This window comes from Biomphalaria glabrata, chromosome 5 (assembly GCF_947242115.1).
Source record: "Biomphalaria glabrata chromosome 5, xgBioGlab47.1, whole genome shotgun sequence".
Taxonomy (NCBI): Eukaryota; Metazoa; Mollusca; class Gastropoda; family Planorbidae; genus Biomphalaria; species Biomphalaria glabrata.
Genome location: NC_074715.1, coordinates 15,900,659 through 15,915,847, shown reverse-complemented (window position 1 = coordinate 15,915,847; position 15,189 = coordinate 15,900,659). Strand labels below are relative to the sequence as shown.

General features: G+C 33.8%; 1 protein-coding gene across 1 annotated transcript; it reads right to left on the bottom strand.

Moving 5' to 3' along the window:
• Positions 1-2,239: 2,239 nt before the first annotated feature.
• LOC106064556 (reticulocalbin-2-like) lies at positions 2,240-12,087 on the bottom strand. The gene is made up of 6 exons (XM_056030171.1): positions 11,640-12,087; positions 9,226-9,411; positions 8,549-8,693; positions 7,376-7,544; positions 6,774-6,966; positions 2,240-5,480 (listed from the first exon to the last, which is right to left on the bottom strand). The coding sequence occupies exons 2-6, from the start codon at positions 9,368-9,370 to the stop codon at positions 5,200-5,202; spliced, it is 933 nt and encodes a 310-aa protein (XP_055886146.1). The 5' UTR covers positions 9,371-9,411; positions 11,640-12,087; the 3' UTR covers positions 2,240-5,199.
• Positions 12,088-15,189: the final 3,102 nt, after the last annotated feature.

The window sequence follows — 15,189 nt, the reverse complement described above, 5'->3', positions numbered from 1 at the left end:
CCAATTGTTTTTGTTTAGTGCCATTTCATGATTTTGGCATGCTCAATGTGCTGTATGGTCCAGTTGGGGGCAAGGAAGGAGGGTATCTGGGAGAAGGCTTCTGTGCTAGCTTTTTGAAAGCAATTTTTTTTTTTTACAGTTGCTTAACTTGACCTTGATCTCAAGTCTCCTTGATAGAAGGCTGACACGCTAACCACTGCTAGATAAGTGCTTATGAAAATAGAAAGTTTTATTCATCTTTTGTTAGTTTCACATTTTTAGACGACAACCTAATTTTCTATACAAGTCTTATCTCTCCTTAGCTAGTACTGTCTCTATATAAAACAAAATTAATTAGGACTATTTGTTATCATTTAACACTGGGCCACGGAAACATCATCTGCCCAATAGACAATATGGTCTGAAAGGGGACCTTTTTTTTTTTAATTGATAAAATAATTGGCTCATTTTTATTTTTGTATGATTCATGTGTTGATTGGAACAATGAATTATTGTGTAAAGTTTCTACTTCTTCTGAGAATGGCAAGTTGGAGACAAAAAAAGGGTTCAAAATTTGTGCCAGACAGAATTGAGTTAATATAAGTTTGTTTGTTGTTTTTTTTTTAAAGGGAGAAAAATGATAAAAAATTTATTTTAAAGCAAATTTAGGAAATTGAACCCTCAAATGATTATCATTTTTTTTTTTTCTCTTTAGACAAAATGCACACTTATTTATGTTCATTTTCAAAAAGCAAGACAAACAATCCTGATATCAGTCAATGCATACACTAGAAGTTAAAAGAAAACTTTTTTTGTCTTTTAAAATAGGTCCTGTAAGTCAGAAAAGTCTACTGATTAGTTATAAGTTGGACATTGATATTTTAAAACATGATGTTGAGGGTCCAACATTAGGAAGTCAAGCTCAAGTTGGATGTGTATATTTTTGGTAAAGGTTGTGTAAAGCACCTTTTGACCTGATACAGTTCACCCAGTAGTTACATTCTCTGTAACTCATTCTTGTCTGTCAATAAACATAAGAATGCTCTTCTACATTGACATAATTGTAAATACTGATTTTGTCTTTGTATGCAATGAAGGATTAACCAAGCTACAGATTAGACCACATCTTTACACAATATAACCAGAAGTTAGACAGATAGAAATGGAGAAAGATAAGTCTGCAGATCTTGTGTGGTCCCCCCATCGGTGGAACAGACTAAGGGATATGTGAAGATGAACTACAGGTTAGACCACACAATCTCAGAGGCATCAATTATTCTTGATCAAAAGTCTGAACTAGTTTTATGAGTATGTTGTAGACTACAAAATTCATTTCTCTGTGTATGTACCTTCAGGAGCGTTTGCTGTAAAAACCCTAGGTACACACTTTAAGCCAAGTTCTTATTGAAATTGTTCATGGTTTTAAGACTAAGACTGCTTAATTGATCCTTACGGAAATTTGTTGTGATTACAAGGACTCTTTTCTCATAGAAAGACAACACAACAGAAACATACACATAAATAGAACAGACACAACATAAAGAGTTCATTGAGCGACTACACAAAGGCATCTTGGCCCTTTGTTGGTTTTCTTCATTCTAGAAATATCTCATGAAGCTTCTAAGCATAAGTTATTATGTACATTTTTAACACTTAGAGCTTTTCAAATGTATTCTAGTCAGCTAGAACCTCAGCTGAGTAGGTCTAGTAAAAACATCAGTAGTAGAATATAAGCGGTAATCTCAAAAGTAATTTTTTTTTTAGGGCAATTAAGTTGACCTGAACAAAGAACTCCTTAGGATACTTATGCATATTTTGAACACCTCTTTGGCATCTAATAGTACAGTCAACATAATTCCTATAACTTTTCAGTATCCAAGATTCAAAATATGGAAAGAAGATATTAAAGAATATTTCACTTTTGAATACCAGTAATTAAACAATTCCCTATAATTAAACAGTGTTTTTCTTTTAGTGGTAGAAGCCTATGAACCAGATGTATACATAAATTAGTCAAATTCGTAAGAGATTCGTAAGAAAAAGAAATGTAATATCTCATTGAATGTATAGCAACGTCTTTAACATAATATTCTGACTTTAAAAAATTATATTTATACCAGTATAGGAATTTTCAGTAATAAGTAAATTAAACAAAAAAAAGGACAAGCACATTTTTGGTTTTTGTGTAATATTTATTTTGATACATTACTAAAAATTATACATTAAAAAAAAAAAAACCATTAATAGTAAACTTGGCCCCAATGTCAACAAAAAAAAATGTCTTTGGCTTTTTTTTTTTAATTTATAAATAACAATTGAGACATTAAAACTTTTTTTGAGGTAAAAAAATAACATAAAAAATAGATACCCTGTATGTGTTCGCTGCAATGTTGCTGTATATTTATTTTTAAATGGTCAGTCTTTTCAGTGATGGACAAACTTTTTTTTTTTAGGATCGTCTCAAAAAGGACACATTTTAACAGGCTCTAGCAATTTAAAAAAAATATCTGAATAGGATATTTTATACCCAATTTAAATTGACAGCGCAGGAAGCTGCCAGTGTTTTGATATCATAATTTGTTTCAGATTGGGATGTAGACATCTTAAAGTGAACTAGTGTGTTCATCCAACAATCTATTTCTGACACAGCTTTTATACATTTCATTACTGAAAAACAAATCTGCTCACAAAAATATGGAAATGCAAATTTCACAAAAACAATCCCTGGATATGAGGATTATTCAATTTGAAAAACTGGAATTCAACTAGCTCTAGTAGAAATCTAATTTTGAGACATAAAATTGTTTTGAGATGACCATTAGATTTGAGTTCAGTTAATGAAAGCCACAGGTCTGGTTTCTCTGCTACACAATCTTCAAATCTTACAGTCAACAGGAAATTTCCTCAAGTTATTTTCATAATTCCTAAGTTTTTCTTTTTTTCTCAAGTCTCTGAATCTAACCTTGTGAAATGAGAAAATCATTTTCAGCAAATTTGCAAAAAGAACAAATTCTTTCCTTTTTTTTCCATCCAACTCTTGTATTGCACAATACAACAGAGGATTAATTAATATAGATGGCATGGGATTAAAGGAACTCTTGACATTGTCAGTCAGATAGCTCCAAAAGTTTTTAGATCTATAAGCTTTATGATTACATCAAGGGCAGTTTTATTTTTCATTATTAGACAAGAAGTAACTGGCCAGAATACACTGGGCCAAAATTGGCATGGCCATCACTGATCTAATTGATCAACATAACTGTGAGGCATGAATGGACGTAACACTCTAGGTGACTTTGGATACATGCATGGGGTGTAAGAAAATTTGTAGAATGCAAAGCATTGATTATTTAAGGATTTTATTATTGTGTATTCTTTTACAATTTTACATTGGCAGATTTAACCCAGAAAAGCATAACTATTATCTCCACTGTCATATCTGCTAGAACAAGAGTATGAAAAAGATGTTCCTGTGGGTCTTAATCTGACCTCCCAGACAGATTCTAGTGTTCCTTAGTGAGCTTTAATGTAAAAGTACTTGGGTACATTGATGTTATGAAAAATGTCATCTCATGTGTGGACTACATCTATAGCCGAGGAGTAAACCCTAAGGAGATTTTAAGAAAGAATTGACAGATTTTCCTAATATTACTGGCTTACTTAAGTGTTAAACTGATATGAATTTGATATCTATGGAAATATATTGAGAAATGTTTTCGCTTGAAGCAAATAAAAAAAAGACTTTGCACAGCATCTTGCAAGCCTATTACCAAAGAAATAGAAGAAAAAAAAAATCACAGCAAATGATAAAATAATTTTGTTCAATTAAAAAGAAACAAGAAGCAGTTTAAGTGTCTGTCAAAATGTTTTGAATGTTCATTCAGAGTTGGAAGATATGTACTTGCTAGTCCAAACCTCCTGCAGTATGACACTAGGGGAAGGAAGCGGTCACGGAATGAGCCTGGGACAAGGGACTATGGATAAATTCCGAATGATAATTTAGCCAGCACTACCAGGCAGCCAAATATCATTCATTTTTTTCCCTTTCTTCTGGCTAAAAGGTAAATAGAAATTCCAGATCTTGATTTCTATGAATATGCAGATAGTATTGATTAATTTGTGCACTGAATTTGCAAAAGGATTTCAGCATATCTGAATTGTATTTTTATGACCATTTTTTTTTAAAGAATAAAATGTACAAAAACTTATCATAGAAGTTAAATCACAAACTGCAAGTACATTAGTTACAGAAGACATTGATAAAACATGCAAGAATAAAATCATCAAGTTTCACAGTCATAAAATTAGCTACTTGTACTAGTCTTTTTATAATATCATAATTTGATTCTTTTTCTTACACATAAATATATGTATATAAATATATATACAACATATCATTGATTAAAAAGTTACAAATATTATATATTTTTTTGTTCATGGTGACTGGCCATGACAGTGGTATCAGTCATTCAAAGTGGCCCATTGTTCAGAAATGTTTTACATCCTGTGCTATTAAAACATACATGGAATAATAGATTTTTTTTTGTTTTGATCACCAGCAGACAATTTTTAATATTTTGTCTCTGTTTTATATAAAAGTCTGTTCCCAACTTATCTTTTAAAATTACTGACACTCCTTTAATAAAAATACATTTGTTCATGTTGTTACTTTTATGTTACTGGTCTTCCTGCCTGATTCAGGCAACCTGTTCCATTATAAAATGGCAATATGAGGGAAAAAAAAGAGTTCTAATGTGAATTTGGCCCTAGAAATTAGTTCCCCGATTCTTTGATTATTTTATTTATTTATTTATTTATTATTTAAAGAAACAAAGATTACATTAATTTATATCTCTTAAAGTAAATTATGTTTTACTAAGCATGGTGATATGAAAGTATGACACAAAATTGAAAGAGAGCTTTGAATTCAGTATTATCTAACTCTTAAGGAATAGGGTATATTGAGGATTGCTTCAACAAAAAAAAACATACAAAAAAACATTACAGTATCAGCTTGTGATTAGATTAAATAAAAAAAAAAAGACTACTTTGATTTCAGGCAGAAATCTGCTTTTGGTTTTGCTTGTTTAGACAAAGTTTTGTATGGGAATGAATGAAAGCCATCATTGCACTTGTTGTATTTCAAATAGATACAGCACTTTAACTCTCACAACTCAGAGGACAAGTAAACAACAGATAAACATTGGATCATACACACAGTTACAGCTCATCTCTTACAAAATGTAATGTTCGGCCATAATCTGTTGCTGAACTTCCGATAAACTCCTCCTCCTTGTTGACAATTTCTTCAATGGAGAGCTTACCATCCCTGTCGAGGTCACACATGTTGAGCAAATGTTCTGCCTCTTCTTTAGCTACATCTTCATTGTCGGGCAAGGCCCATGGCCGCAGTTCATCTGGAGTAAGTTTTCCATCTTTATCCTTGTCAAGTTCTTCAAAGTTTGTCATCTCTGAGATTCGTGTTTCATCATCTACATTTTCTAAATTTTTAAATAAAATAAATAAATTTATATTCACTTGTTTTCTGAGAAGTGTACTACCAAACAATGAATCCTGTAGTTTTCTATTCAAATTAATTATTTTTTGTAAATTGCTTTGGTATAGGGGAACTTTCATGCTTATAGCATATAGCATGCTCAATGCACTTTGGTTCTTTTCAGGGCTTTTTTAATTTAAAAAAATAGGTGCCGGCTCCTAGTGATGGATTGCCCAACTTTTAACTACTAATAAATTAATAATAAACATTTTAATACAAGAAAAATATTTTTTTCCCCACATTGAAAAAAGGTGTCGAACACTGTACCGGTGCGTACAGTCACAAAAAAAAAGCACTGGTTTTATTATTGTGGACCAGTGGGGGAAGAGGGTATTTGGATGATACAGAGAGTTTCTGAACTGTTTTTAGGAGCACAACAAACATAATTCAGCTTGAGTCGGGTGTCAAACTATAGGTAGCCAAGGCAAGCATTTTAAGCCTCTCAACCCTCAACCACACATCATTTTCTGTACATTATCTTTTTTTTTTTTTTTTTTTTTTAAATCTATGCACTTGAACAGCAATGCTTCCACCTCTCCAAGTGGCCAGAAACTAAAAAATTGCAATCTTGAGCTAAAGATTTTCATCTAATGCTGGTGCAATGTCATTTTTAAACAACTAGTATATGAATTCTTTTCTCTATGGATACAATTTTCTAAATAGTATTAAGCATTTTTCTCCATAGACCCAAGGTACCTCTTTTTTTTTTTTTTTTTTTTAAAGCTTCTCCCCATCCAGCAGTCCCTGAATGTCAATTTTTTAAAATATGTTCAGCAGTTCTCAAGTTTGAGGGTTAGTGTTAATAGATCTATGTTTATTTTTTTTTTTGCTTTTTTTTTTTTTAATCATAAGACCAAGAGAAGAATAAATGAGTGTTTTTCAAACAAACTTATAACAGCCATGAATGTTTTTCAAACAGACTTATAACAGCCATGAATGTTTTTCAAACAAACTTATAACAGCCATGAATGTTTTTCAAACAAACTTATAACAGCCATGAATGTTATTTGACCAAAATATTTGTTGACAAATCGTATTGCTTTCTTATTGGTTTTATTACTTTAATATTTGTAACGTCATTGGAAATGGGGACTCTTATACTTAGAATGGGCTAAGGAGGAATAGTGTTAAACATCTACAATTAAAACATTTGCACAACTTTAACAGATTTGAGAATAATATGGAATAAAATTGACACTTATATAAAAGTTACAAACTACTAGCTTTAAAAGCTTACCCCCAATAAACTCTTCCATGGATATAAAACCATCAGCATCTTTATCAATGTCATGCATGGATCTCTCCATCTCCACTTGAAACATGTGAGGGAAATCATAGGGCTGAAAATAAGCTACATATTCCTCCTGACTCAGGGCTCCATCTTTGTCTAGGTCAGCAGCAAGGAACCTCTTTTTGTCATCGTTAATCAGCTTATGGAAAGACAAAACAAAAAAAAAAGTGAAAAATCATTCTGTGAACTTTTCATTAGATATACAGAACTTGTTCAAGTAATAAGCCTTGTTAGATGATGCAGTTAAACAAGGGAAAAGAGTGATAGATATGAGAGAAAAAAAAAAGATAAGTGTCAAATATCACAGAAGCACCTAAATCTTTACTGTAGTATGCAGAGATTTCCAAATGAAATGATAAGGATCCCAATTGAATAAAAAACTTAAGCCTCCACAACTTCTCTTTTATTGTTTTTTTTTTCTTTCTAGTTCTCCTTTATTATTTGATACAGTTGTCATCAAGAAATAATTTGCATGGTTGTTTGGACAGAATTAACTTATAATCATGATCTAAAATACACTTTTTAATATCATGTGGCAGCAGTGTTACCTCCAAGACATCAACATCCTCGTCACCTCTCTCGTAATTTTCCAAAAGTGGAAGGTCCTCCTCTCCGTAACCATGTCGTTTCCCAAGTATTTCCGCAAAGGTCACCTTTTTATCACCATTTTCATCTTCCTCTTGTAATTTCTCCATGGCTTCCTCTCTGTCTAGCATTCTTAGATTTAAAAAAAAACAACATATGAAATTGAAGATAAATAGCTGGATTTCAGACTAAATTTGAACTTAAAAAGGTAACTATAGAACTATTGAATTTAGACTAAAATTGGACTTAATACTTTCTTTCCCCTGTTCACTGTTACTCCTTTACACCCATCCATCCCCAGCACACTCTCATCCTTTGATAACTCCTCCTCCCCGTGAAGGTAAGGCATAGAAACTTGAGACAAGCAGGCAAATTGACAAGACCTTTAGAAATCTGAGAGTTCCCTGAAACTAAATAAAGTCTCCGTGGGCCAAGACGTAATGGGACTCACTATTGTGATATTTTTGTCAATTTCTCCCTGTCTGATCAAGCGCTGAAAATCTTTACATACTTTACCTCCACTCTTTCTTCTTACAGCTCTGGTCTTTTCTGGCCTGATCAAAGAGAATTCTTTCTGTTTGACCATGAATTTCTACCCACTTATCCCCATCAATCTGTCAGTTTCTATGTCATTTCAAAGAAGTCGCTTGAGTTCACAAATAATTTCATTTCCCACCTGCTCACTGCCAGCTATTTCTAAATTATTTCTTATCTTATCTTATATAATACAGACGTTACTTCAAAAAAGAAGATTTCTTTTGAATTGGGCTTGTATCTCCCTGACTGAGCCATTTAAAACTAAGAACAATATCTTTTAACCGAGGCTTAAAAGTCCCAGAATATATTCAAGTTCATTCAGAATAATTAGGGATACAAGCATGGAGAATTTTTTAAAATCTGAGTGAAATGTAGTTGGTGGTACCTTTAAGACTGACTGCAGTTGAATATAATTTTTTTTTAAGCTCCAATTAATAAAAACACTTTATAGAAAAAATGTGTTGTTATGGTAACCTCATATTCAAGAAGAACACTTGGGGATATTTGAATAAAATCTTTGCATTAAAAATGTTACAATGGATAAGGTATCTTTTTAAAAAATTGTTTTTAATGAAAAGATTGTAACAATGAAAACAGACCTGAATGATTGAAGTATCCATTCTTTTAGCTCATCCAGCTCGATAATGTCATTGTTGTTGCTGTCATGCGACTTTGCCAAATTACGCAGCCTTTTTATGCGTACATCATTTGGTAGTTCAGCTAAATCGTCCACATTATGAGATCCTAAAGGGCACATAGTAAAGCATTCTATTAAATATCTAAGCAAGTTAAGTCATACATAGCATCATATTAAATATCTAAGCAAGTTAAGTCATACATAGCATCCTATTAAATATCTAAGCAAGTTAAGTCATACATAGCATCCTATTAAATATCTAAGCAAGTTAAGTCATACATAGCATCATATTAAATATCTAAGCAAGTTAAGTCATACATAGCATCCTATTAAATATCTAAGCAAGTTAAGTCATACATAGCATCATATTAAATATCTAAGCAAGTTAAGTCATACATAGCATCCTATTAAATATCTAAGCAAGTTAAGTCATACATAGCATCATATTAAATATCTAAGCAAGTTAAGTCATACATAGCATCCTATTAAATATCTAAGCAAGTTAAGTCATACATAGCATCATATTAAATATCTAAGCAAGTTAAGTCATACATAGAGTAGCATCAAATTATCATTTAAGTACAGCACTTAATAAAAATTTTTTAAAATAATATATTTTTAAAAAATTTTAAAGGTTACCTAGTAGAGCTTCTTGATCAAAAACAGGATTATGTATTCCATCTTTATAATGAGATTCTGAGTGTTTGAAAGCACCATGTTCAGGCACTTCAGGAGTTGCTTGTAGAAAAACACAACTGCACAGGATGAGAACAACGACCAACATTTTTGTCTCGGAATACACTAAAAGGTACAAAGAAAGAGGCTCTGTAAAAAAAGAAAAGATCAGCAAAATGATGCACTTGGTAAACCACACTGCAAATAAAATAAAAAACACATTCAACATCATTTCAGTGTATCAATTACATTGTCATTAATAACAATATAATGCACATTTGAATATGAGACTAAAACTGTGAATTTATCCAGAAACATCAAAACTGCTTATACCGGGTACTGCTATATTTAAGTAGCAAGCAGAATGGAGTAATGAGGAGCTTCACATCCCTAGTGATTTTGTGGTTTTTTTTTAAGTCAAAAGCTTGATTTTAAAAGATAGCTGATATTTTGTCTAAATATAGAAAAGAAGATGTGAGTGTGTGTGTGTCTTTTTTACTGCTTCAAGCTGCACTCCTTATGAAGTTTCAGTTATCTTGTCTAGATGTTAAACACTCTGAGCAGCTTTTAATTTACAAAGGCTAAAGTAAGCCTGGAGCTTGGTAATTGAGTAGTAATTTGCTTGGCTTTTAAAATGAGGGGTCTCTGTGAAGGCAGGAATTTTGAACTTTAGGATTTTTAGGATGCCCCTGAGCACTCTTGTTAATCATCGGCCATAGAAATACATGACCTTTATATCATCTGCTCTATAGATCACAAGGACTGAAAGATGTACTTTACTATCTAGGGTTTAGAGAACAATTGATGTATTCATTAGAGTAATGTAAATAGAAATGTGCACTTGAGATCTGAGACAGCAGAAATGGTGACATGACACACAAGATTATAATATTTTGGGTAAAAAGCCCAAAAATAACAGTATAGGCTTGGTTTTTAACTAGGTAACATCGTTGACAGATCTAGTTAAACACTGCAAGTTTAGATGATATTGAAGTGGTATAGTGATACTATGATAGACTAGATTACCATCCCCATATCTGTAAATAAATCAAGGTTGATATTCAATTAAGCTGTTTCTGTTGCATCCTATTAAAATTGAGCTTGCAGTTAATATATAGTTAAAAGTAATTATCAAGCAACTTAGAATAAGATAGAGATGTAATTGGCAACTACAATTTTGTTTTTTACATATCCGCCATTACTTTCATTTTACTCAATGCAATAAAATTCCACTGTAAGTCAACATCTAACATGAATGGAAATTTTCTTTTTTTTTTACCTGATAATCATGCAACCGAATTATGAGGCTTTTTAATGATTTTTTTTTATGCCAATGAATGCAAGATAAACCATAAAGAATGATAAGCAGGCATTCTTCTTCTTCTTTTTCTAGCCAGTTTTTGGCTGCGGAGCTGTAATCTCTTTTGCAGACACAAGGAAAAATAGTGTGCTGTTTAAGTTTTATTCAGTTGATTAGCACTGCCATACAAGGTATTGGTTAAGTTGGGCTGTGGAGGAGGTAGGGTCTGCTAAAGTGGATTAAGATGGGGTATTCAAAGAATATATGGTTCAAGGTTTCATAAGGTTGGGCACAGTGTCTACAGAGGGGTAGGTGTGTGGAATTTGTTCTGTTTTAAGGTGGTAATTTAAAGGTGTGTGTCCTGTTATTAGTTGGAAGATAGTTGATTGCTCTTTGCTGGGGAGGAAATCAAAACTGACAAGTTTGTTTGGTGTGGTCATTTCTTTGTACATAGCTCTGCCTGATTGAGCCACTCCTCTTTGTCTTTGTGATTGTTGGCTAACAGTGGACTTAAAGTGAGGTACTTAACTGGTCTATTTAGATGTTCCATAGATGATCCTGCTATGATTGTGATATTTAATTTTCACATCATATGATAATGATGGATTATCATAATTAATAAATCTGCCATAAAATGTTTTAAAGACTATTGAGACAATTGAGTCTAATTGACTATACATTTATTAAATATAATACTGCCCTATTCAAGCCTATTTAAGTTAGAAGGCTATTCCTATACTGACTAGACTATAACTAAGTATAAGACTAATATAATTAATAAGACATAAGACGATAAGTAGACTTTATATACTATGAAACTTAGTGACAAAAGTCACTATATAATATTATATACGAGTCGTAACGAGTGTACGTGGCCAGATTATACGTAATCTTATAATTTGTATATGAATTCTTTGATTCTATCTTAACCTAGTAATAGACATAGTAAATGATAGTAAGTAGAATCACTGAATCAGGTTTCTAATCAACCTAGAGATCTAGTACAAAATAAAGATTACAAATATATATTTTTTAAATGTAATTATGGAAGGCTTGTCTAGATAGACTATAGACTTACCAGTGCCGCTAGTGGAAGTTGCAGGTGATGAGATTCTATTATGATGTTCGACATAGAAATTTCTGATTATGTTTTTTAAATGTAAGCGTAAAGGGACACCTTTTTTTTTTTATGTCACGGACCTATATATATTATGAATTATGGTCACGGCCCAAATCTAATAATAATAATAATGCTATGGCAATGATCTAGGATGAGTGCTGTGTTTCACAAGGCCTAACAAACCCAGTTGCGACTTGCATGTTGTTCCGAATCTCGTGCAGACAAAGCCATTGATTTCTCTAATGAAAATTAATAAAGAAATATAGTGTGTTCTTGACTTTCGAGGGAGATACGTTTAAATTAAAACTTCGATCCGCGGTATTATATTTCATATACGTACACTATTTTTGGATACGAACAGTATCACAAGACATCCCCTAACAATTTAATCTCCTAAATAACTATTTCCCATTCTCTTTATAACCTTATTTATACGTATCAACTGTTTCTGACTTCACGCATGTGACGGGGCAACGAGTTACTGGTCTACACAAGGTGCAACGTCGCAGGTTGAGACTTAGGCTACTCTAATGATTGGTCTCGATTAAACCAGTTAATGTACGTTTTTTTTTTCGGCCAATCAGCATCAAGAAAGTTTGGTTAAGACGTATTCATTTTTTTCCCAGATAGGCTTCTGCATGTGCATATAGGCCTACATCGGGAGGCCGTGGGAGAAAACAAAACAAAACAACACGGGAGTATTTTTTTCATTATTTATTTTGAAAGCCTGTGGTATAGCCCGTGACATTTGAATCTAATACCTAGATCTACGTTAATCTACATTTGTTTTCTTCTTGTATGCCCTATGTTGCGAATGTTCGCTCAGTACAGCGGAGGGACTGGGGATGGGGTCGCTAACCACACGACCAGGCGGTCACTTTAATTATAGCCCCTTTGTGGAATGTTACGCGAAAACCAAGTCAAGAAAAAAAATCAATTTGAAAAAAATAAGAGACGGTAAAATATTGAAAAAAAAAGTTTAATAATAATAAATAAATAAATTTCTACTTTATGTAGCTGCTCATAGTAATAAACACGCCGCCGCCTCTTTCGGTGTATCTATAAACCTAAGCAAAACAGAAGTCATGTTTCATAAGTCACCCAATAAAGCCTGCTTAGCCCCAAAGATTTCCTTAACGTGGTAGACCACATCACATATCTAGGAAACATAGTATTAAATGACGCATCGCTTTCAAGGGATGTTGATACTCGCCAGTAGTGCTTTTGGACGCCTCCAAGCGAGAGTTTGGCGGAATAAAGCGTCCCGCCTGCCTACAAAAAAAAAAAAAAAAAAAAAATCAATGTCTACCAACCCTTCTATATGGCTCTGAGACATGGACACTATACAGAAAGCAATTGAGACTACTTGAACGCTTTCACCACAGATGCTTGCGCTCCATCATGGACATACCGTGGAAAGACCGCACTACAAACAGCGATGTCCTTGCGAACGCCGGTATGGACAATATGGAGGAACTTCTTATGGTCCAACAGTTACGCTGGACAGGGCACGTATCCGTATGGGGGACGAACGTATGCCAAAAGCAGTCTAAAAAGTGGTCGACATAACAGATGTGCCCCACGGAAACGCTTTAAAGACCAGCTTAGGCGCCAACTTGCCTTAGCTGGGCTGACATAGAAGAGAGCACCTGGTTGCATGCGGCTTCAGAGCAAGACAGCTGGAGGTCACTTACAAAGACCGAGGGATACACATTTGAGACCAAAAGAAAATCTTAATCGATCACCGGTGGACAATGGTTATTCTTGCCCTGGATGTGGCAAAATATGTAGGTGACAGCTGGCGCTGCGTAGCCACGGGAAATACTGCATTCCTCATTAATTTTCGGACCTAAAGACAAGCCTTTTTTTTTTTTTACTATTTATGCTTTGTTTAAATCTGTGCTTTACTGGCCTTTCATTTGATGGATGCAAAGAGAAAAGTGGGGCAGCCTAAAAGTTTGTGGTTGTGATTGAGGGCTTTCTATTGGAGGATATAAGGTATACATATAATATTTACAATTGGCTTCCCTCTAAAAGGAAAAAAAAAACCAACTGTTTGTGCCCTCCTAATACAGTTGGTGCTCTCCCACAATAGAAGATACATTAGGTGTTATAAGAATGTAAAGAAAAGAATATAGTAAATATGATGGCATGATTATTAGGTGTTTTTTTTTCTTTACATATGAATGTTTTGAGTCCAAATGTAGGGCCTGCATAACGAATCTTCATTAAAGCTAGTCCGCGATTATCTTTATTTTTTTTTGTGTAAATATATAATTTGTAAATGTTCTGTATAACAAACAAACAAAATCTTTCAGGATTTTGTGATAGAGAAGCTGTGTACTATGTTCTCGTTTCAGCTACAAGAGGGTTTGGGGAAGTGATGAAATATCGCCTCCCCCTCCCCTCGAGCACCTTGTGTTTTCCTGCATTCTTGTTACATAACCGCAAGGTCGCTTCTAAAAAGCACCCATGTTATGAACAAAAGTTTAGTGTATACATAGTAGCGGCACTAGCGGGTATAGTCAAAAATAGTCTATGAGATGTATCGTCAGCATGGGCGTAGCCAGGATTTTCTTTCGGGAGGGGGGTAGGGGGGGAACCCCCCGCGAAAACAAATGTGTATGTATGTATGTGTGTGTACATACATAATCTTTATTTAATTCTGACCCTTCATTCTTTCGGAACATGTTTATTGTGCCCTAGAATAGGTTCTTCCTGTAGGTAGTTGAAAAATTGTTGACTCCCAGCATTGCTAGCAAGGGGGTCTGGGGGAGCGCTAGGAGCTCCCGCAGCGAGGGCGAAGCCCCGCCGCCAAGAGCACTGTTTCTGGTATTGAATGCCAACAAAATGCATATTCTGAGGTATCTACAGTCCTTTTTCCTGCTATTAAAAAGTCTTATTTCAAAAACCTAGTGTGATATTCTTACTGACTTAGACCCTCCCGCCGTCTAGCTGTTTCCACAAAAATCTGTCACTGATAAAGTCTGAAATTTCTTCCCACCTGTTCTGAGGACCTCCATGAATGTGTGGCGCAAAGTTGTACTAGGATGTCATCCCATTTCTCATTATGCGTAATTCATTTTGTCGGAGAAAATGTCCCGCAAACCTCATGGGGACGCTTTGTCACAATCTTACTAGGGGTCGACTTCTAGTTCGGCATAGGATTTCCTTGATTTAGACCCGATCTCTATAACTGACTCCAAAAATCTGTCTTAGCCATCTTTGTTGATCCACATTAAGTGTTTTTCAATTTCGGCAGATGACTATTCATTGCACTTTATTAATGGAGCCCCGCCACTGGTAAAAATGTGTAACCTCTCTTGAATACGCTCTTGGAATTAGGTGACTGTAGTTTGCTTTAGATTTTATATCGAAAAGGGAAGTTTTATCGTCAAAATCATCTGTTGGGGGTTTTAAACTAAAAAATCTCAGGACTTACTTACTTGTTTTTTAAATTCAAAACCCCATTTAGCTACGATCATAGAATTTGATGTCTGCTTTAGAA